This window comes from Heteronotia binoei, chromosome 15 (genome assembly GCF_032191835.1).
Source record: "Heteronotia binoei isolate CCM8104 ecotype False Entrance Well chromosome 15, APGP_CSIRO_Hbin_v1, whole genome shotgun sequence".
Classification (NCBI taxonomy): domain Eukaryota; kingdom Metazoa; phylum Chordata; class Lepidosauria; order Squamata; family Gekkonidae; genus Heteronotia; species Heteronotia binoei.
Genome location: NC_083237.1, coordinates 777,140 through 799,505, shown reverse-complemented (window position 1 = coordinate 799,505; position 22,366 = coordinate 777,140). Strand labels below are relative to the sequence as shown.

At 54.3% G+C, this 22,366-nt stretch overlaps 1 protein-coding gene across 1 annotated transcript in view; it reads left to right on the top strand.

Moving 5' to 3' along the window:
* LRCH4 (leucine rich repeats and calponin homology domain containing 4) overlaps positions 1-22,366 on the top strand; it is a 59,273-nt gene that overhangs the window by 22,026 nt on the left and 14,881 nt on the right. The window contains exons 2-11 of the mRNA XM_060256311.1: positions 15,916-16,060; positions 16,183-16,309; positions 17,531-17,636; positions 17,787-17,923; positions 18,479-18,597; positions 18,712-18,808; positions 18,957-19,044; positions 19,124-19,197; positions 19,419-19,483; positions 21,272-21,424. Of these exons, the coding sequence (XP_060112294.1) occupies positions 15,916-16,060; positions 16,183-16,309; positions 17,531-17,636; positions 17,787-17,923; positions 18,479-18,597; positions 18,712-18,808; positions 18,957-19,044; positions 19,124-19,197; positions 19,419-19,483; positions 21,272-21,424 (1,111 nt within the window). The remainder of the gene's footprint in view (positions 1-15,915; positions 16,061-16,182; positions 16,310-17,530; positions 17,637-17,786; positions 17,924-18,478; positions 18,598-18,711; positions 18,809-18,956; positions 19,045-19,123; positions 19,198-19,418; positions 19,484-21,271; positions 21,425-22,366) is intronic.

Here is a 22,366-nt window from a genome sequence, read left to right as displayed (position 1 = left end):
ACCCTGTGATAGGAGACTGGAGTATTGATCATCGTCTGGCAGCTGGGAATGGCGGCGGGGGGAGGGGGGGACATCGGCATCTTTTTCTTTTGAGCCAAGTACAGACGTAGACAAAAGTGGGTCAGGGATGGGGAGGCGAGGGTCATGCCAGTGTTAGTCTGTGGCCGTGGCCACGTTTGTTTCCGAAGCACAAGTAGGGAAATATGACTCAATCAGAGATCCGTGGGCTCCATGCTGTCTTCCTCTGCTTTTGATTTAGTCTTTTCGGCCCCTGCTGAAGCGTTCTGAACTAAAGAAGGGGACTCTCCTGGAGTCTGGCATTGCCTTTTGCTGCCCCAAACACGTCTGAGCAGAGAGGTGGAGCAATCCAGCCATGCCTCAGTGGTCAAGCTTCTACCTGGCATGCAGAAGGTCCCAGATTCAGTCCCCAGCAGCAGCATCTCCTGTTGAAAGGACTAGGCAGGAGATGATGGGAAAGACCTTTCTCTGGCTGAGACCCTGGAGAGCCTCTGCCAGGCTCAGTAGACAAGATTGACCTTCGTAAAATCATAGAGTTGGAAGGGACCTCCAGAGCCATCCAAGCCCTGCACAGTGTAGGAAACGCACAGATGCCTCCTCTCCACACCCTCAGCATGACCCACTCCATGCCCAGAAGATGGCAAATCCCACCACAAACCTCAGGATCCCTGGAAGAACTGGCCTGGAGAAAAATTACTGCCTGACCCCAAAGTGGCGATCAGCATTTCCTAGGTGTGTAAGGTCCCAGGACAGAGCCTTGAGGCACTCCACTTGTCACTCCTCTCCAAGAGGATGAGGAGCCATTCACAAGCACTCTTTGGGTGCCATCTGTCAACCAGTTACAGATCCACCTAATGGTAACAGGATCCAAACCACATTATACCAACTTGTCAACAAGAATATTATGTGGAACCTTATCAAAAGCCTTACTGAAATCAAGATAAACAATGTCAACAGCATTCCCCTGATCCAGCAAGGTAGTAACTTTAAAAAAAAAGAGATAAGGTGAGTCTGTTGGGGCTTGTTTTTGAGAAACCCATGCTGGCTCTTAGTAATCGCAGCCATCTTTTCCAAATACTCAGGGACTGACTGACGGATTTGTTCTAAAACTTTTCCAGGTAGAGACGTCGAACTGATGTTCAGTATTTATCTGGATCCTCCTTTCCCCCCTTCTTGAAGATGGGGGCAACATTTGCCTGCCTCAGTTTTCTGTCACCTCACCTATTCTCCAGGAATTCTGGGGGTGGAAATGGCCAGAGGCTCAGAATTATGTCCCCAAGTTCTTTTAGTTCCCTTGGGTGCAGTTCATCTCGCCCTGAGGACGTTGTTGATGTACTACCCCCATGCTGATCCTAGGCTGCAGCTCCCTTCCCTCATCCTGTGTTCTGTGTTTGCCGTGTTGGGCACCGTTTCGCTTCATGTGTGCTGCGCTGTGCTTCCTTCTGCACTCTCTGAGAGCTCCAGGCCTGGCTCCTTTCACCATTGGCTCCCTCAGGGCTCTGAGGCTGGGGCCGGCCAGTCTCCCTTCCCCTCCCCTTCGGAGGCTTCCCCCCAAAAAAGATCTCTTTCGGCCGGTTCCCCTTGTATGAGGAAATCCTGGAATTCCAGGCCAGGCCCAGCTTCACAGATGCAGTTGTGAAATAGGACCCACTCACTTGGTTACAGTACTGGGGGAGGGAGGGGGGGGGCTGACAGCCGCTGCCGCAGGAAGGCTCGGAGAGCAAGAGGCGTTGGTCTCCAGGGAGCCATGTCTGCGGAGGCTCAGTGCAGCAGGGCATCTGCTGGGACAGGAATCCTTTTGAACCCCCCCCCTCCACAGATCAGCCTCAGCCTGGAGGGGGTGGGGATCCTTTGTGTGGCTCTTGGTTCACCAGGTGTGCGTGTGGGGGAGCCTGACCATGTGCAGAGAGCAGCTGCCGCCCTGTGGCATGTTCCCTCCTTCTCCAGGGTGCTTGTAGTGCTGCTCTCTGGCTGGTGCAGTCCTAGAACACCAGTATGTCACCCAGCCAGCTTCCATGGCAAGAAGGGGAGTTTGAGCCTGGGTTTCCTGGCCACACACATAAGAACATAAGAGAAGCCACGTTGGATCAGGCCAGTGGCCCCTCCAGTCCAACACTCTGTGTCACATAAGAACATAAGAGAAGCCATGTTGGATCAGGCCAGTGGCCCATCCAGTCCAACACTCTGTCACATAAGAACATAAGAGAAGCCATGTTGGATCAGGCCAGTGGCCCCTCCAGTCCAACACTCTGTCACAGAAGAACATAAGAGAAGCCATGTTGGATCAGGCCAATGGCCCCTCCAGTCCAACACTCTATGTCACATAAGAACATAAGAGAAGCCCTGTTGGATCAGGCCAGTGGCCCATCCAGTCCAGCACTCTGTGTCACATAAGAACATAAGAGAAGCCATGTTGGATCAGACCAATGGCCCATCCAGTCCAGCACTCTGTGTCACATAAGAACATAAGAGAAGCCCTGTTGGATCAGGCCAATGGCCCATCCAGTCCAGCACTCTGTGTCACGTAAGAACATAAGAGAAGCCATGTTGGATCAGGCCAGTGGCCCATCCAGTCCAGCACTCTGTGTCACACAGTGGCCGAAAAACCCAGGTGCCATCAGGAGGTCCATCAGTGGGGCCAGGACACTAGAAGCCCTCCCAGTTGCCTCCCCCCCCCCCAACTGGACTGCCACTGGCTTACATCTTGTGTTAGACAAGAGTGTTTTAGCCAGCACCTTCTTCTCCCTGTGGTCTAGATAGATTAAGGGGGATCACATCCAGGCATCCTGTCTGTCTAATATCACCTTTCCTAGCCCAGAGTCATTTCAATGGGCCTCCCTTTTCATACTGTGCCGACAGTGTGGGGTCGTGGTTAGAGTGGTGGACTAGGACGCAGGTTCGAATCTCCACTTAGGCATGGAAGCTTGCTGGGTGACCTTGGGCCGTCACACATCCTCAGGCTGCCTTGCCTTGCAGGTGGTTGTGAAGGTAAAATGGAGGAAAGGAGAACCATGTAAGTTGGACAGAAAGGAGGGGTATAAATGAAGTAAATAAGATAAAACACCTGTTGCCCAGCAACTGTGGATTTGTGGTGCTCCAGGGTTGGAGGTCTTCCCCCATTACATCTTAGAATCAGAACTGGAAGGGATGTCCAGGGTCATCTAGTCCAACCCCTTGCACAATGCAGGAGATTCACAAATACCTCCTGCCTAGGTGTTGCATAAGTTCACAGGATCCTCATTGCTGTCAGATGGCCATCCAGCCTCTTCTGAAAAACCTCCAAGGAAGGAGAGCCCACCACCTCCCGAGGAGGAAGCTTGTTCCATTGAGGACCTGCTCTAACGGTCAGGAAGTTCCTCCTAATGTTGAGCCGGAAACTCTTCTGATTAAATTTCAACCCGTTGGTTCTGGTCCGACCTTCCGGGGCCACAGAACACAATTCCGCACCCCCCTCTCTAGGACAGCCCTTCAAGTTGTTGTTCTGTTCCCTTTAGCAGGAACCTCAAGGCAAATTCCTCGTGGATATTTTGGGTGACCTAAATCAATGTTCAGTGGTGGAAAAAAAGACAAATTATCTTTTCTCTGGTGTTGATTGTTAAGCGTCTTGTGTGTTATCACTGTGAGCAGCGACTGCCACGAAATTCCATTCCAAAGCTTTGTGCGACATTTAGTTTGGCATGCTTACGGGGCTTGGGAATTTTAACCTCAGTCTTTCAAAAGCTGCTTTTGTTGTTGTTACGCTCGCTTTTGGGGTTAATATTAGCATTTGCTGTGTTCTTTTTTCATATAAGACCGTAACAGCTTTTGGCCACCGACAGCACCCTTCCCTGCTGGACTTCCTTAATCTTGCCTCCAAGCTGCCTCTTGAGCACCCCTCACCAGGTCTTCCCAGCCAGCGGGTCACGTTTGGCTCTCGAGTGGAGCCTTAGGTGCCCCCCCCCCCCTTTACAGCTGGCAAGAAACCACAAGGCAGCTGCCGTGGCATTGCCAGTCTTAACACTCTGAGCGGGGGCGAGGACTTCCTGTTTCTTCTAACCCCCCACACAAGTAACCATCGGTCTAAATATGTCCCTTTTTAGGTGAGTTGCCCTGCCGCTCCCTCTGGAGAGAAGCAGGCTTCTGGCTTCCACAAAGCGTTTCCACCTGTATCTGCTGACAGCTGGAATGTGCAGAGAACTGACCAGCGAGCAAGTACTGCTTAAAAAAAAACCCCTTCTTTTTAGCCAAGAAAGGAAACATCTGGTTTTTTAAAAAAGAATTATTTTTAGCTAGGGGTCTGGAGCTTCCCCCTCCCTGATCCTGGGGGAGGCTCTGCCTTTCTCCTCCCCCCTTCTTCTGTGATGTTGCTTCTGGGGGGGGGGGCAAGATGACAGGCAGCTGTCTGCTCTGTTTGGGCAGGCTGTGAAATGCTTGTGCAGCACATGGGGGTCTGCCAAAAGTGGGGGGCCCAGCCACAAGGGGGGTGGTCAGCTCCCTGGCCAGAGACACCAACTGCAGAGCAGATTCCCCTGCTTGCTGGGGCGGGGGCAGGTGGGACGTTCTGCACAGAATGAGCTGTTATGAGCTCTTGATATGTGGATCTCCAATCGCAGAATTCAGTTTTGCAGCCTTCAGTGGTACTGTGCAGTCAGTCCTTGCAAAGGGAGTCCCACAGCAGGTGGGCAGGAGGCCAGGGGGAACCCCAGAGTCCCCAGGAGACTGCAGCTGCTAGAAGCAGAAACCATTTTGCAGAACAAGGAGGCGGAGCACAGAACTTGGCCTGAGTTTGTGCCTTGATGGCCCATCAGAGCTCCCGCCTTCTCTTGCCTCCCCTCCCAGGCTCCTTCCTCTGAGGTTTTCTGTGTCTTTCCTGGATTTAGCAAAGTGGGGCAGCTTCTTAGTCCTTTATGCACCCATACCCCATTAGGGGAAGCACCCTCTTTAGCCTCATATCCCTCTGAGGCAGGCGAGGCCAGGAGAGAGGGTGACTGTCCCAAGGTCACCCACTGAGCCTCCATGGTTAGAACCCGGGGCACCTTGATTCTAACCACTACATCACACTGCCTCTCATCCTGCACCATTTCCTTGATGGCCTTCCAGCAGCCCAGGGCTTTGTTAGACTGCTTGGAAGACGGACCCAGGCGGGCAGCAGCCATGTTAGTCTGAAGCAAGAGAACAAAGTTGGAGTCCTGCGGCACCTTTAAGACCAGCACAGAATGCAGGCTTTTGTGTGATGAGAAGCGCTGCATAGAGCTGGTGGGCAGTGGTTTAGAATGCAGCTCCTTTGGTCTGCTCTGGGTGTCCTGAGGGGGGGCGTCTGCTTTTATCCAGGGGCCGGTGGAGCTTACAGCCAGGGAAAAGAGTCTGTTTCCACAAAACAGTGGGTGGCTGAGAACTATCATCTTTTGCCTTCACAATCACTGCAGTTTATGGAGTTGGCTGAACTAAAGGGGAGGGCATTGTCCCTGTCTTTCTGGTGTCTCCCCCCTCCCGCCACAGCAGGTCCTGGAGCAGTTCTGTGCACCCTAAGAGAAACCAGTGAGGCCAGGCACAATAAGGAGATACGAACTCCTCTTTCTCTCTCTCCGCCCTCCCCCCCCCCCCAAGAAAGAGTGAAAGGAAGGAAGCTCATGAAGACAGGTCTGGCAGGAAGTGGGGGGGGGCAGACTCTCCTTCCTCTCTAAACCTCTTTCTCAAACTCTCCTTTGTTCTCTTTAATTGTTTGGGCCTGCCCAGAGGCCAAGGTGGGAGGAATAGCTGCACACCGCAAAGGTATGGCATCTGCCTCTCCCCTTGGCTCACTTCCAGCCCTTGCTGTCTTCCCTCCTGGTGGCTGAAGGGGTGGGCCAGCGGAGGGTCATCCTCAGGCCACTTTGTCCCCTGTGTCCTCACGGGAGTTGGTCCACGTGCTGCGAAGGATGTTGGCTGACAATATGGTGGGGCCTGCTTGAATATGGCTCTTGGGCTCAGGGGATCTGGTTGCCCAGCATCTTCTGCTCTGCGATGCTGTGTGAGCTGCACGGGCGCTTCAGAAATAACAAGCAGACAGGAGGACACGGGACGAGTTCCCTTGCCAAAGACTTCTAAGTACACTCAGCAGTTGTGGGCTAAGAGGACAGGCCTGAAGACAAGGATCACAGAACTTGGAGAGGTGGAATGAAAAGTTGTTTTAAGGGGCACGGGAGTGCATTCCAAATGTCAAGGGCAGTGTGGTAAAAGCATGCTAATGCATACCATGACTGCTGCATTTTGCCATCATCCTGTTCCATTACAAAAGTGCCCTTCTGCGTGGTTCCATTTCACTCCACCTCTGGTCCCTTTATGAAAATATCCTCCTGGACATTTCTGTTTAACCCCTTCTGTGGGATGACTAGAGCTCTTCCTGATGTTTCGTCAAAAACTCTTCTGTTTTATTTTCGACCCGTTGGTTCTGGTCCCACCTTCTTGGGCCACAGAAAATGACTCCGCACCATCCTCTATAGGACAGCCCTTCAAGGACTTGAAGATGGTGATCCTGCCGCTTCTCAGTCTCTCCAGGGGAAACATATCCAGCTCCCTCAGCCTTTCCTCCTAGGTCTCCAGACCCTTCACCATGTTTGTTGCCAGCTTGTCTATATCCTTCTTAAATTGTAGTTCCCAAAACTGAACACAGTACTCTTGGTGAGGTCTAACCAGAGCAGAGCGATACCATCACTTCCCTTGATATGGACACTATACTTCTGTTGATACAGCCCAAAATCGCACTTGACTTTTTAGCCACTGCATCACACTGCTGACTCATGTTCTGTGTACAGTCCACTAAGACCCCTAGATCCTTTTCACTATACTATTCCCAAGACAAGTCTTCTCCATCCTATAATTACCGTATTTTTCGCACCATAAGATGCACTCCCCCCCCCAAAAAAAAGTGGGGGGGGGAAAGTGTGTGCATCTTATGGAGCGAAGGTACTGGTACCTACCTTCCTGGGGGGGGGGCGATCCGCTGCCTCCGCCTCTGATCCCGGCGCTTCCCCCGCGCCTGCCTGCCTGGCTCCAGCTCTGACGCTTACAGCAAGCGCTGGGATCGGAGGGCAGAGGGAGCGATCCTGGTGCTTGCTGTAAGCGTCAGAGCTGGAGCCAGGCGGGCAGGCATGGAGGAAGCGCCGGGATCGGAGGCAGCGGATCGCCCCCCAGGAGGAAGGTGCGTCCTATCGTCCGGAGCGCCTTATGGTGCGAAAAATACGGGTACATATTGGATTTTTCCTACCTAAATGTAGAACTTTACATATATCCCTGTTAAAATTCCTTTTATTTGTTTTAGCCCAGTTTTCCAGCCTGTCAAGATCATCCTGTATCTTGACTCTGTCTTCTATTGTATTCACTCCCCCTCCCAATTTAGTATCATCTGCAAATTTAATAAGCATTCCTTCTCTTCTTTCATCCAAATCATTTATAAAGATATTAAACAAAACAGGTCCCTGGACAGATCCTTGAGGCACTCCACTTGTCTCTTCTCTCCAAGAAGATGAGGAACCATTCACAAGCAGTTTTGGGTGCGATCTGTCAACCAATTACAGATCCACCTAACAATAAAAGTATCCAACCCACATTTTACCAACTTGTCAACAAGAATGCTATGTGGAACCTTATCAAAAGCCTTACTGAAATCAAGATAAACTATGTCTACAGCAGTTCCCTGATCCAGCAAGGTAGCAGCTTTCTCAAAAAGAGATAAGGTTAGTCTGTTGGGACTTGTTTTTGAGAAACCATGCTGACTTTTAGTAATCACAGTCATCCTTTCTAAATTTTCCAGGACTGACGGTTGGATGATTTGTTCTAAAACTTTTCCAGGAATAGATGTCAAGCTGACATGCCAGTAGTTACCTGTATCTTCCTTTTCCCCCTTCTTGAAGATGGGGACAACATTTGCCTGTTTCCAGTCTTGCGGCAGCTCACCTGTTGTACAAGAATTCTCAAAAATAATTACCAGAGGCTCAGAAATTACATCTGCAGGTTCATTTAGTACCCTTGGATGCAGCTCATCTGGCCCTGAGGACTTTGTTTCATTTAAAGAAACCAGGTGTTTATGTTGATCCTAGGCTGCAGCTCCCTTCCCTCATTGTGTGTTCTGTTTTTGCCACGTTGAGCCTGTTTCCTTCACAAGAGAAGACCGAGGAAAAGAAGGAATTGAGCATTTTTCTTACTTTGAACATAAGAAAATAACCCCTTTTTGTTGTTTTGAGAATCTCTTGGTAGCTGAAGCTCATACCGAGCTTTAGCTTTCCTAACTTTCTCTCTAGAGACCCAGTTTGGTGTAGTGGTTAAGTGTGCGGACTCTTATCTGGGAGAACCGGGTTTGATTCCCCACTTCTTCACCTGCACCTGCTGGAATGGCCTTGGGTCAGCCATAGCTATCTCAGGGGTTGTCCTTGAAAGGGCAGCTGCTATGAGAGCCCTCTCAGCCCCACCCACCTCAAAGGGTGTCTGTTGTGGGGGGAGAAAATATAGGAGATTGTAAGCTGCTCTGAGTCTCTGATTTACAGAGAAGGGCGGGGTATAAATCTGCAGTCGTCGTCTTCTTCTACAAGCCCTGATTATTTGTTTATATTCATCCCTGGTTATAAGGCCCTTCTTCCATTTCCTAAATGTGTCTTTTTTTTCTTCTCAAGTCCTTAGAAAGCTGTTTATGGAGCCGCCTTGGCTTCTTTAGGCTCCTGTGTGAGTCCAGGGCCCTCGTAGCGGATAACCTGGTGACTGCAGAATGGGTGTGATCTGTACTCCTTGGCTGACTCCTGATTGCATCGTCTGTACCAAACTGACTTCAAGGGCAGACTCATGTAGAGTGTGCTACAGTAGGTAGCCATTCTATGGTTCCATTGGCCAAATCAGTCAAGTTAAGGAGGATTACTTCTGGAATCTCTGAAGGCAGATTGCTGTAGGGGAACAGTTGGGGGCGAGGCGGGATGTTGGTTTCCTTGCCGCGACTGGGACCTCAGATCAGCAGAAACGGAGCGACTGGAGGTTGAAGGGAAGCTGCTGGTTGGCCTCCGCACGAAGTGAAGCGTAATGGCTGCAGCTACCCCAGTCTTATCAGATCTTGGAAGCTGAGCAAGGTCAGCCCTGGTTGGTACTTGGATGGGAGAGTCCAGGGTTGCAAGCCACCTCTCGAAGCCCCTGCCTGCAGAGCCCCCAGAAGTCACCTGCAGCTCGACAGCATCCCCATTGCCACTCCGTGTGCAGCGTTCAAGATGTGGCTCTCAGGCCCTCCCCCGCTGAGCGCATGGACTTCTCCAATGCTGCAGTAGGTTGGCACAGCATGGCATGGCCGGTGCATCACTGGGAAGGTGAAGCTGACCTTGGCTCCAGCACGTGGCTTTCCAGGCCCACAAGCATTGGCGTCGTGTTTACCTGTTAACCTGAGGAGGCTAGGTCTAGGTCAAATGCCAGCAGCGCTTCCGGCCTGGTGCCAGGGAAACGTGGCCCTTGCAGATGGCGAGGGAGGATTTGCTTGCAGCTTTCGGAAGCAAGTTGGCTGTGCTATTTTTAACCGCTTTGGGGCAGAACTGGCTCTTAGGCAAAGTCTTGGTGGTGGTTTTTAAATGAGGGGAAGTCAGCATCCGAGCTGCCTGATGAGGAGCCCCCACCCCGGTCTTCTCTGGCAGACCAGCCGCCTGCTCCTTTTGCACATGCTGTGCTACTGAACCGCAGCTCCACACCACGGATTGTTGCTCATACCGGCCTTCTGCTCAGTCTTGTTGTGAGTATAAAATGAAAAGGGGAAGGAGATCCATGAACGCCATGCAGAGCTCTTTGCAGTGGGAAAGGGCTAAATAAAGAGATATTCGTCTCCCCCCCACCCCCGTCTTCCCACACATGCAAAAGGCAGTGCAGTATCTGGATTGGGGGGGGGGAGGTGTTTTGTCCTGAGAGTGCTGTTCCCGTTTGCTTTTTTCCTTGGCAGGGCAATTTCCCTTATTTGCTGTCTGCATTGGCGGGGCCTCATTTCCCGGAGTGTTTCTTCTTCTTGCACTTCTCTCCCAGCCCTGCGGCCTTTCCTGGAGAGTTCTGTGGAAGAGGCAGCTGCAGCTGGGGAGAGTGAAGGGTGCAGAGACAGGAAGCGGTTCAGAAGGCAGTGGGGGGAGGGTCAGATGTCCTTCTCTCTGGGCTGCCCTGGTGGCGCTCCCCTTCCTCCTCCATTGCTGGGGTGGGATGCAGAGATCAGGGTAGCCTGGAGCTGGGCCCTGTGTTTTCTTCAAGCGGGGGTGCTGGGGGCCCTTGCGACAGGAGTGGTGCTAGCCTGGATTTCAGGACTTGGGGACGCTCAGCTTGTGAGGCTGGTTTCACGTGGTCTTCTGCACATTCTGCCCTTCTGAATGGGGGGAAGGGGACCCTGGCGGTGTAATGTGGGGGGGTACACACAGACAGTCTGTGGGCGTCCTCTGTCTCAGGTTGAGCTGTTGCTCATAAAGCAGGTCCCGCTCTCCAGACCCTGGCTGAGCTGGAGAGGGCTGCCCAAGAGAAGCAGCTGTCCCAGAGCATCAGGCTGTCCTCTCTGGGTCGTGGGGCCAGCAAAACATTTACCCCGCCTGACAAAGGCTGGGCACACGCAGTTGGCCTCTGTCTCTGTGGAAGGGTAACATGGGCTGGCCATCCGGTCAGTGGGGTGCCAGGGAGGGAGGGGAGCCAGACTCTGCCCCACCATCTGTCAGGCTGCTGATTCCCTCCCCCCCCCCCCAAAAAAAAAGAAAGAGACTGCCTTTAGTTCCTCCAGTTGCGGGTGGGGAGCAGAGCTTGGAATCTTGCTGCATGTGAAGCAGGAGGAGTTGCATCGAGAGCGTCTTGCTGGGGCCTGGCGGCTGGTGTCCTCAGGCAGTGCCTGGCACGACGTCTTCTCATCCCTCCCTCCCTCCCTGGGCAACTCTCCTGCCTCTTGACGGCTTCCTAGCCTTGGGCTTTCCAGCATCTGCCGGTTCAAAGGGGCACCGCTGTGGAGTCCTGGTGGGGCACTGCAGTCGAGAAGCGATGCCTGCTTGCAGCAGAAAGGGCCTCATCCTGCCTGGCACACCCTGGCTCTGGCTGCGCGGCTGGGCCGGCTGGTCTCTTCCTCTTCTTCTGGACAAGCCAGAAGGGTCTTCAGAACACTCTGCCACCTCTGGCTCCTCTCCAGTTCGGTGTAGTGGTGCAGTGTGTGGACTCTTATCTGGGAGAACCGGGTTTGATTCCCCACTCCTCCACTTGCAGCAGCTGGAATGGCCTTGGGTCAGCCAGAGCTCTCTTATCTGGGAGAACCGGGTTTGATTCTCCACTCCTCCACTTGCACCTGCTGGGAGGGCCTTGGGTCAGCCAGAGCTCCCTTATCTGGGAGAACCGGGTTTGATTCCCCACTCCTCCACTTGCAGCTGCTGGAATGGCCTTGGGTCAGCCAGAGCTCTCTTATCTGGGAGAACCGGGTTTGATTCCCCACTCCTCCACTTGCACCTGCTGGAATGGCCTTGGGTCAGCCAGAGCTCTCTTATCTGGGAGAACCGGGTTTGATTCCCCACTCCTCCACTTGCAGCTGCTGGAATGGCCTTGGGTCAGCCAGAGCTCTCTTATCTGGGAGAACCGGGTTTGATTCCCCACTCCTCCACTTGCACCTGCTGGAATGGCCTTGGGTCAGCCAGAGCTCTCTTATCTGGGAGAACCAGGTTTGATTCCCCACTCCTCCACTTGCACCTGCTGGAATGGCCTTGGGTCAGCCAGAGCTCTCTTATCTGGGAGAACCGGGTTTGATTCCCCACTCCTCCACTTGCACCTGCTGGAATGGCCTTGGGCCAGCCAGAGCTCTCTTCTCTGGGAGAACAGGGTTTGATTCCCCACTCCTCCACTTGCACCTGCTGGAATGGCCTTGGGTCAGCCAGAGCTCTCTTATCTGGGAGAACCGGGTTTGATTCCCCACTCCTCCACTTGCACCTGCTGGAATGGCCTTGGGTCAGCTAGAGCTCTCTTATCTGGGAGAACCGGGTTTGATTCCCCACTCCTCCACTTGCACCTGCTGGGAGGGCCTTGGGTCAGCCAGAGCTCTCTTATCTGGGAGAACCGGGTTTGATTCCCCACTTCTCTACTTGCACCTGCTGGAATGGCCTTGGGTCAGCCAGAGCTCTCTTATCTGGGAGAACCTGGTTTGATTCCCCACTCCTCCACTTGCAGCTGCTGGAATGGCCTTGGGTCAGCCAGAGCTCTCTTATCTGGGAGAACCGGGTTTGATTCCCCCCTCCTCCATTGCACCTGCTGGAATGGCCTGGGTCAGCCATAGCTCTCTTATCTGGGAGAACTGGGTTTGATTCTCCACTCCTCCACTTGCACCTGCTGGAATGGCCTTGGGTCAGCCAGAACTCTCTTATCTGGGAGAACCGGGTTTGATTCCCCACTCCTTCACCTGCACCTGCTGGAATGGCCTTGGGTCAGCCAGAGCTCTCTTATCTGGGAGAACCGGGTTTGATTCCCCCCTCCTCCACTTGCACCTGCTGGAATGGCCTTGGGTCAGCCAGAGCTATTGCAGGAGTTGTCCTTGAAAGGGCAGCTGCTGTGAGAGCCCTCTCAGCCCCACCCACCTCACTGGGTGTCTGTTGTGGGGGGAGAAGTTACAGGAGATTGTAAGCCGCTCTGAGTCTCTGATTCAGAGAGAAGGGTGGGGTATAAATCTGCAGTCGTCATCTTCTTCCTGTTCCTCCTTGAGTGCCTGATGTGAAGTCACCTGCCAAGGCTGGGTTCTGAACGTTCCAGCTGCCTGGTCCGGAGGCTCCTTCCTTCCTTCCTTCCTTCCTTCCTTCCTTCCTTCCTTCCTTCCTTCCTTCCTTCCTTCCTTCCTTCCTTCCTTCCTTCCTTCCTTCCTTCCTTCCTTCCTTCCTTCCTTCCTCTAGGGCTGGGGGATCGGTGTTCCTCCATTTAGTAGAAAGCGCTGCAGCGAGTGAGCCCCCCTTGGGGAGATTCTCCTGCACCAGCCCCCCTGAAGCGACCAGGCTCCGTGCACGAGCACAGTTTGTTTGTCTTTAGGGGCTGGTGGTGATCCACCCTTATCAATTGGTGTGCATGCACATGGGTGGGGGTGGGATACCACCTGAGGCATCAAGAGGCCTTGAAGAAGCCCCCATAGCATTGCAGAAAGGTTGAGCCATCCTGAAATGAGGAAGAAAAGGAAACCCTTCCTAGCGGTGATGTGAAACAGGAATCCAACAGCGCCAGGTTTGTTCTAGCTTCAGTTCTCCTTAGAGCTGATTTCATCCGACACGAGTGGCGTGGAAAATCTTTTGACTGGGCATGTTTATAGCCAAAGTCACAGATGGAGAGGAGAAGGAAGAGGAGGGGCTGTAGGCGAGAGAGGAACGCTTCCCTTGTGAGTGTGGGTCTCTCTGCAGGGGGCTGGGACAGGTGTGATTGTTACACATAATGAACGCAGGGAGAGGGCAGAGGTCCCGGCCTCCCCCCTCTCCCTCAGGGCACAGGGAGATAGAGTGTCATAAGGCAGGCGGAACAGTTGCTCATCAAGCAAGAGGTAATGTAAAATATAAGGGCGAGGGGGCAACATTTGTAATGGATAGCTGTGGTGGTCTGCAGTAGAAATACAGAAGAGCTCGATTTGTGTTCAGTAGCACCTGGGGGGGGGGATCAGCTTTTGAGAGTCGGAGCTCCCTGTGCCAGTTTATGATTGACCTTGTAGGGTTTTTAAGGCCTGGGATGGTCGAGGGTGATTTGCCCTTGCCGGTCATCAGGCCGGCCTGGCTTATCCAGGTCAGGCCGCTGTGAAAGATACAAATAGGAAAAGGAAATCCAGGTCTCTGTTTAAGCCAGGAGGAGAGGGGTTGCGGAATCTCTTCCATGAGTTCTAATTGGACACATTTGCGGTGGAATCTCCCTTTGAAGTTTCTCAGTAGGTTAACAGTGACGTTCAGACCTACAGCAGCACGTGCAGGGAAATTAAAGTGTTCTGCTGGTTTCTGAATGTTTCCGTTTCTTAAATGCCCCCTTTTTTGCCTGTTTGTTCTGCTGCGCAAGGACTGGCTGTGCAGTGCAGACAGCCAGAGGGCATTGTTGACACAGGGTGGCGTCTGGTAAATTAGGAGATGTAACGAGATGGTGGAGTTGCTGCTGGGGCCAGGAGGCTTACGGCTACAGAAGAGCTCCAAGTGCAGCGCTCTGCTCTCTTCATCCTAACAATAGTTGGGTGGGTTGGCAGAATTAAGGGGGGCTCAGGAGGATTTGGGAGGGAGGAGGGAGCCTGCCTGCATTTTTTGCCGCCTCTTCCTTCTCACCACCCGCCCCGTCCCTGTCCTCTGTCAAAACCACGCTTTGTTCACTCCCTCACTTGTATTCTGCTCTTTCTCCAAGGAGCTCAAGATGGCGGGAGGGGGAGGGGGAACACTGTTTCCCCTCCCTGACACCAGACCTGCCAGGTGGGTCCATCTGAGACTGGCTGGCTCACACTCAGCAGGAGGACTTCATGTGCCCTTCATGTGGGGGTTTTGAACCCGGATCTCAGCTGTCCAAGGCCAACACTGCGGTCCTGCTCAGTTAGACTTTGGCCAGTGTGCTGCTTGTGTTTGTGTGTGTGGGAAGACCTTGGGTCACGGAGAAAACCAAAACCTTTGTGATGCCAGAAAAAAGAACAGTGTCTGATGCCGTGTACACAGATGGTGATTCAGTGGTGTGCACATGGCACCTACACAGATAATTTAATATAGCGACCACTCAAACAGCAGAATGAGTCTGCGGTGCTGTGTGCATTTTGCCAACGGCATCCACCAGTGGCTGATGCTGTAGATGTAATTAACGCAGTCTGATCCCACTTGCACAGTGGAAGGACATCACTGACCACCTGGACCAGTCACATAACCACATTAAAAGCTTAGAACATGTTATGAACACTTTAGAACAGAACACCAGAACCAAGGGGTTGAAATTAAATCAGAGGAGTTTCCAGCTCAACATTAGGAAGAACTTCCTGACCATTAGAGTGGTTCCTCAGTGGAACAGGCTTCCTCCTCGGGTGGTGGTGGGCTCTCCTTCCTCGGAGGTTTTGAAACAGAGGCTAGATGGCCATCTGACAGCAATGAGGATCCTGGGAATTTAGGGGGAGGTGTTAGTGAGTTTCCTTCCTTGTGCAGGGGGTTGGATTAGATGACCCTAGAGGTCCCTTCCAACTCTATGATTCTGATAGAGCAGTTCCTCAGTGGAACAGGCTTCCTCCTCGGGAGGTGGGCTCTCCTTCCTCGGAGATTTTTCAACAGAGACTAGATGGCCATCTGACAGCAATGAGGATCCTGTGAATTTAGGGGGAGGTGTTTGTGAGTTCCCTGCATTGTGCAGGGGGTTGGACTAGATGACTTAGAGCGGTTCCTCAGTGGAACAGGTTTCCTCCTTGGGAGGTGGTGGGCTCTCCTTCCTTGGAGGTTTTTAAGCAGAGGCTAGATGGCCATCTGACAGCAATGAGGATCCTGTGAATTTAGGGGGAGGTGTTTGTGAGTTTTCCACATTGTGCAGGGGGTTGTACTAGATGACCCCGGAGGCCCCTTCCAACTCTGTGATTCTAGGATTCTATTCTATGATACAGTAATTTCATCCACACCTGAATAGCACTGATCAAAAACAGCAGCACCAGTGTGCACCTGTGAGCTTAGCACCAAACGGATGCCACATTGCAGTGTCCGTACAACTCAAAGACGATCTGGTTGAGGTTGCACCTTGAGAGAGCGACTGGCCCAAAGTCTCTTCGTGACAGAGTGGGAACCTGAACCTGCGTCTCCCCAGTTCTAAGTGGGTGGTCTCTAGCCACTGTACCGTGCTGTTTGTTGAGCTCTGACTGCAGCCTGCCTGTGGGGCTTCTGCAGAAAGAGGGACGAAGCGCTGCTGCAAGAGATCACATGCCTTTTTCTCTCTCCCTCCCTCCCTCCTGCCCTGCAGATCTGTCCCGAAACCGTTTTGCAGAGGTGCCTGAAGCAGCCTGCCACCTCATGTCCTTGGAAGGGCTGACCTTGTACCACAACTGCCTGCGCAGCATCCCTCCCGCCATAGCCAATCTCCAGGCCCTCACCTACCTGAACCTCAGGTGAGCCATGCTCTGCTTCCTGGGGGCGAGAAGGGGATGGCACCCCTGCCTGAGACAGACAGACAGACAGACGGGGCTCCTCCTCCTCCTCCGTCAGCTCTTGCTCTCTTCCCCCACCCCAGCCGGAACCAGCTGACCTCCCTGCCCGCCTGCCTCTGCCGCTTGCCCTTGAAGGTCCTCCTCGCCAGCAACAACAAGTTGGTGAGCCTGCCTGATGACATCGGTGCTCTCCACAACCTCCGCCAGCTGGTGAGCCAGGGAAGGGAAAGGGGTGGGTGGGGAAAGCGAGACCGCGGGGAGTCTTTTGCTTCGGCCTGGCTGAAGCGTTTGGATCTTGGGTGCAGTGTTCCTTCTAAGCTGAGTTAGGGTGAGCCAGCTCTCAGTTTTTAGCCTCTGGCTCACACATTTTTGTCTTAGCTCAGGACAGAAGACGGCCCCAGAGCGAACTCATTGAAGCAGGAGCTCAGAGCTTTGATGCCAGCAGCTCAGAGAAAGAGTTGTTTCTCACAAGACTCCACAGCTTATTTATTTGTTTTAGTCTATTTCTATTCTGCCCGTTCCCCGCAGGGCTCAGGGCGGAGTACAACATATGATAAAACAATAAAATACAATAAGAACATTTTAAAAACAGACAACTCAACAGCACTCAGAGAAGTTGACCGTATCATCCCACATCATGGTATCTCCTAGAGATGGCAGATGAGAATCCATGTTGTAACACAGGTGACAGGGCCGACAGGGGAGGGCAGCCAGATCAAGAACAGACGCCCGCAGCCTCCGCTAAAAGCCTGGCGGAACAGCTCCGTTTTACAGGCCCTACAGAAGGCTACTAAGCCAGGCAGGGCCCGGATCTCAATAGGGAGCTGATTCCACCAGGTTGGGGCCAGGGCTGAAAAAGCCCTAGCCCTGGTAGAGGCAAGACGGGCGTCTCTTGGGATGGGGATGGCCAACAGGTGTTGGGAGGCCAAAGGCAATGACTTCCTGGGCATGTATGGAAGGAGATGGTCCGGCAGGTATGTTGATGCCAGGCCGCATAAGGCTTTAAACGTTAGAACCAAAACCTTGAAGCGGATCCGGTACTCAGTGGGCAGCCAGTGCAGACTGCGGAGCGCCAGTCGAATGCCCACCCATAAAGGGAGGGAGCATCTCGTGGGTCTGTGCTGTTGCCACAGCTGCAGGTCCTGGGAGATTGTCTCGAGGCCCTTTAGGGCAGCCTGCTCTCCCCTTCTCCCAAGGGGCGTTTGTACATGAGCCATCTGCCCGTCCTGTCCTGGGGCCCCTGGTCTCCTGCAGCCTTTGGCCTCCAGTCCTCAGCAGTGCCGCTTCCCCCTCCCCGCCGTGGTACGCTCCTCTCTCCTGGGAGAACGGCAGGCTCCCCTTCCCCCCTCTGGGGAGCCTCCCTGCCACACCCAAAGATTAAAACAGCCTCAGGCAGGGGGCGTTCTGCTCACCTGTGGCTTCTCTGACCAGGACGTCAGCAGCAATGAGCTGCAGTCTCTGCCGCTCGGCCTGGGGGGCCTGGAGTCTCTTCGGGACCTCAGCATCCGGAGGAACCAAATCGACAGCCTGCCCGAAGGTCAGTGCTCCTGTGGGTTGAAGGGATTCCGGTCCCAGTTTGCCCGTGGCTGCTCCTCACTAGGGGAGGCCCCCGTCCTGTGAGCTGGCGCCGGTCCTCCTTGCATGGTGGTGGTGACCGGCGGCTCTCTCTGCTTGCCTGTCTCTGCAGAGCTGGCCGAGCTCCCACTGGTGCGGCTGGACTTTTCCTACAACCGTGTGGCTCACATTCCTGTCTGCTACCGTCACCTGCGGTACCTGCAGTGCATCATCCTGGAAAACAACCCCTTGCAGTCCCCACCTGCGCAGGTAGGAAGGGGGAGAATGCCCAGGTGACCTCCTGGCCGGGAGGCATGAATGGTGTCCCCAAAATCTCTCTCCAGCCCCTCCTTTTGTTTTGCTCATTGTGATGCTCCCTCAAGGGTGTGGCTGCTTGCGGAGAAGGGTTCCCTTTGCCCGGCCTGAGGACCGTGTGTGGAGGAGGCCAAACTGAGCCTGGGCTTCTCTGCTCACCCCTCTGGCAGTGGTGCCCCAGTCCTGCCCTCCCTCTTCCTTTACAGTCTGGTGCTTGAGCACGCAGGTTTACCTGGGGAGGATTTGGGCTCTGGGGCAGGCGGTGGCAACTGAGCAAGCTCCCAAGGAGGTCGATCGGCCTGCTTGAGGGCGGGCCAGTTGCCTTTCCCTTCCAAGGGGCCCAAGGGAGAAGATGGTCGCCTGGGGTTCGGGGCAGGGGGAGACCCAGAGGGACACGTTCTCCAGTCTCCTCCTCGTCTTCCAGAAGAGGAGTGAAAGGCACTGCCCAGTTGGTCCCCCTTCTTTTGTGGGAGAGCCGGCCAGCCTGTGACTCAGGTCCGTCTCCTGCAGATCTGCGCAAAGGGCAAAGTCCACATCTTCAAGCACCTCCACCTCGAGGCCTGCAGCAAGGCCAGGCTGGACCTGGAGGAGTTTGCCCGAGGAAGCCGCCCCACGGCCTTCGGCACGAGGTGAGGGCCTTGCCTGGGTCACCCGGAAGAGCAGGGAGGTGGGGGGGGGGGCAGGAAGGGGGGCTCCCCCTCTCTCCGGGGTGGGACCAACTCTGCTATGCTCCCTTCTCCCAGCCTCCTGGAGGAATTCTACCCTCTGCGGCAGTACGGCGGCCTCGACTCAGGCTTCAACAGCGTGGACAGCGGAAGCAAGCGGTGGTCGGGAAACGAGGTACGCTTTGGCCAGGCTTGTGTCGTGCAGGCTGCTCTGCCCTTTCTGAGGGAAGGTGGCTCAGACAGCACAGCCTCCGGGGCGGCTTCTGTCTTCTGGAAGCGTCGTCGCCAGAGCCCTTTTTCTTCCTCTTTTCTCCCCCGGGCAGTCGACAGACGAGTTCTCAGACCTCTCCTTCCGCATTGCGGAGCTCACCCGGGACCCCCGGCAGCTGAAGGAGAAGCGCAACGGGGCAGGTGAGCAGGCGGGGCAGGACTTGGCAGAGGTGTCCTGGGGCTGAGACCTAACTAGCTGCTGATCCTTTCCTTTCCACAGCTGACGCCAATGATTTGGAGCAAATCGACTATATTGACAGCAGCATCAACGGGGAGGAGGAGGAAGAGGTGAGGGTGGAGGCCGCAGGTCTTGTGGGCACCTCCGAGGGGGCTCTCGGGGCACAGGGGCTGGAAGGTATTGGCGGCTCCGGACTGATCTCAGCCCTGTGGCTGCGCCCCAAGGCCCAGGGGTGGGAGGGGCTGTCCGTGAACGGGCCCTGGAGGCGGGCAGGAGGCATCCATTAGGTGCAGAGGGGTCAGGCTATACCTGCCTCTTGTATCTTCTCTCCTAGGAGCAGCAGAAGCCTGGGAAGAGCAGCCTTCAGAGGGCTGGCGCCGCAGAGCAGAGTCTGAGCAGCAGGTGCGCAGTGCCCCCTAGTGTCTTTTGCACTGACTGCCGCAGGTTGCCAAAGGGAGGGGAAGGTGTAGAGGAACCCACAAAGCTGCCTTGCGCTGAACCAGACCTGTGTGCTGTCAGGGTCTCTGCTGCCTACTCAGACGCTCCAGGGTCTTTCTCTTCACCTCTTGTCTGGTCCTTCTTAGCCGGGACCTTCTGTGTGCTAAGCAGAGGCCCTGTCACTATGGCACGGCCCGTCCCTTTGAGGAGTGGCCCCCCCCTTGAGCCAAGAAGCAGGAAGGTGTCATAGACTCATAGAAGCATGGAGTTGGAAGGGACCTCCAGGGTCATCTAATCCAACCCACTGCACAAGGCAGGAAATTCACAAATACATGCTCCCCCCCAGTGACCTATGCCCAGAAGATGGCAAAAAACCCCACCTCCAGGATTCCTGGCCAAATTGGCCAGGAGAAAAATTGCTGCCTGACCCCGGAGTGACAAATGGCATTTCCCTGAACCTGGAAGAAAGAGCTGCAAGAACTAAGCCCTGATGCAGCCCTTCCTGCCCTCCTTCTCATGATCTGCCTCAGTCACGGAATCAGCCTTGCTGTCAGGTGGCCATCCAGCCTCTGCTTAGAAACCTCCAAGGAAGGAGAGCCCACCACCTCCCCAGGAGGAAGCCTGTTCCACTGAGGAACCGCTCTAACAGTCAGGAAGTTCTTCCTAATGTTTAGTCAAAAACTCTTCTGATTTAATTTCAACCCTGTTGGTTCTGGTCCGACCTCCTGGGGCCGCAGAAAACAGTTCCACACCCTCCTCTAGATGACAGCCCTTAAAGTACTTGAAGATGGTGATCCTATCACCTCTCAGCCGCCTCCTCTCCAGGCTAAACATCCCCAGCTCCTTCAACCCTTCCTCTCCAGACCCCTCCCCATCCTCGTCACCCTCCTCTGGACATGTTCCAGCTTGTCTATAATAATCTTTTAAAATTGTAGTACCCCAAACTGAACATGGTACTCTGGGTGAGGTCTAACCAGAGCAGAGTAAATTGATAGTGTTCTTTGCGTGATCTGGATGCTATACTTCCGTTGATACAGCCCAAAATCGCATTTGCCCTTTTAGATACCACATCACACTGCTGACTCATGTTCAGCACATGGTCCACTAAGACCCCTAGATCTTTTTTGCACAAACTACTGGCAAGACAAGTCTCCCCCATCCTCTAATTATGCATTGGATTTTTCCTTCCCAAATGCAGAACTTTACATTTATCCCCATTAAAATTCATTTCATTTGTTTCAGCCCAGTTTTCCAGCCTGTCTCTGTATCCTGACTCTGTCTTCTTCTGTATTTGCTACCCCTCCCAATTTAGTATCATCCCCTCTGTTCCTTAATCCAAATCATTTATAAAGATGCTGAACAAAACATCCATGAGGCACTCGAGCTGTCACTTCTCTGCAAGAGGGTGCGTCCGTCCTGTCTCCTCCTGTCTTTGGGCAGCTCTGCCCAGGGGCTTCCCAAATCCCTTGCCTGATGCTGGCACTTGTTTTTTGATGCTCCCACTTCCTCTTGGGCATCAGGCCCCCCCCACAGCACGGGGCTGGAGTGGAGATGCCCTCCTGTGGGCGTCTTTGCTGATGGTGCTTGCTTCTGCGAACAGGGGCTGCCTCCGGGGCCGAGAGATCTCTTCCTCTGGGCCCTTCCCCTCAGCTTGCCTGCTTGGCCCTGCAGGGTCCTTTCTGCCTTCTCTGGTACCTGCACTTGGTGGTGGCTTCTGACCGGTGCTTCTGTTGCTCCCTTGGGTGCACACAGGGCCTCCGGGGGCATGGCCCCGTCCCGGCTGGAGCCGTCAGGAGAGGAGCGCCGCCGTCCAGAGATCTTGCAGTTGTGGCAGGAGAGGGAGCGCCAGCAGCAGCTGCAGCCGTCACGAGCCTTGTGGAGCCAGGGACGAGAGAAGCAAGACAGGTGGGCTTGCCTCTTCTCTGGGGGGGGGAGGCCCAGCGAGCGAGAGCTTCCCAAGGGCCTTGCTGTGTGTGGGGGGGGCGGGGGGCTGTCTCTGGCCCCTCTGATTCTGGCAGGGAAAGTTCCTTCAAGCCACAGCTGCCTGCAGGGTTTTCAAAGCAAGAGACGAATGGGGGTGTTTTGCCCTTGCCTGCTTCTGTGTAGCAACCCTGGACTTCCTTGATCGTTTCCCATCCCAGCATGAGCAGGGCCAGTCCTGCTTAGCTTCCAGGATGTGGCCAGATTGGGCTAGCCCAGCAGCGGCTGCCCAGCACTGCCGGATCCCACCAGTGGCCTCGGTGTCCTTGGGCCTGCTTTCCCCTTGGGACAGGCATTCTGGGTGCAAAAGGAAGGCGCATTTCTGCCTCCTGAGTGTCCTTGTTTTCCTCCTGCTGGCCCAGAGTTTTAAACAGAGGGTTGTTGCCGCTGTTTCCTGTTTACATAGCACTTCTAATCTGCAAAGTGTTGGACAGTCTTCACCATTCCCATCTGTTCAGCCCCCTCCCCCTTCCGGTGAGGTGGGGGTTGCTGCCATCCCTCCTGTTCTAGGGAGGGGTAGCTGTGGCTTGATGGGAGAAGGGGCAGCCCAGAGCAACGCACAGTCTTGCAGAGACAGATCTGCCCCCTCCTGTTCCCACTGTCTCCCCCCAGGAATTACTCCGTTTCGCTGCTTTAAAAAAACAGTAAGTTTGGAATCCCTCGCAGGCAGAAGGGCTTCTGTCTCCGATGTTCAAAATCCAGAGGCCGAGAGTGGCGGCTGTGGGGAGCTCCCATGCCCTGAAGCCAGCAGGAAGGAAGGCCCCTAGCTCAGAATCCCGAAGGTCCATGAGGAAGGGGAGCACCAAACCAGGGAAGAAGAAGATATTGGATTTATATCCCGCCCTCCACTCCGAAGAGTCTCAGAGC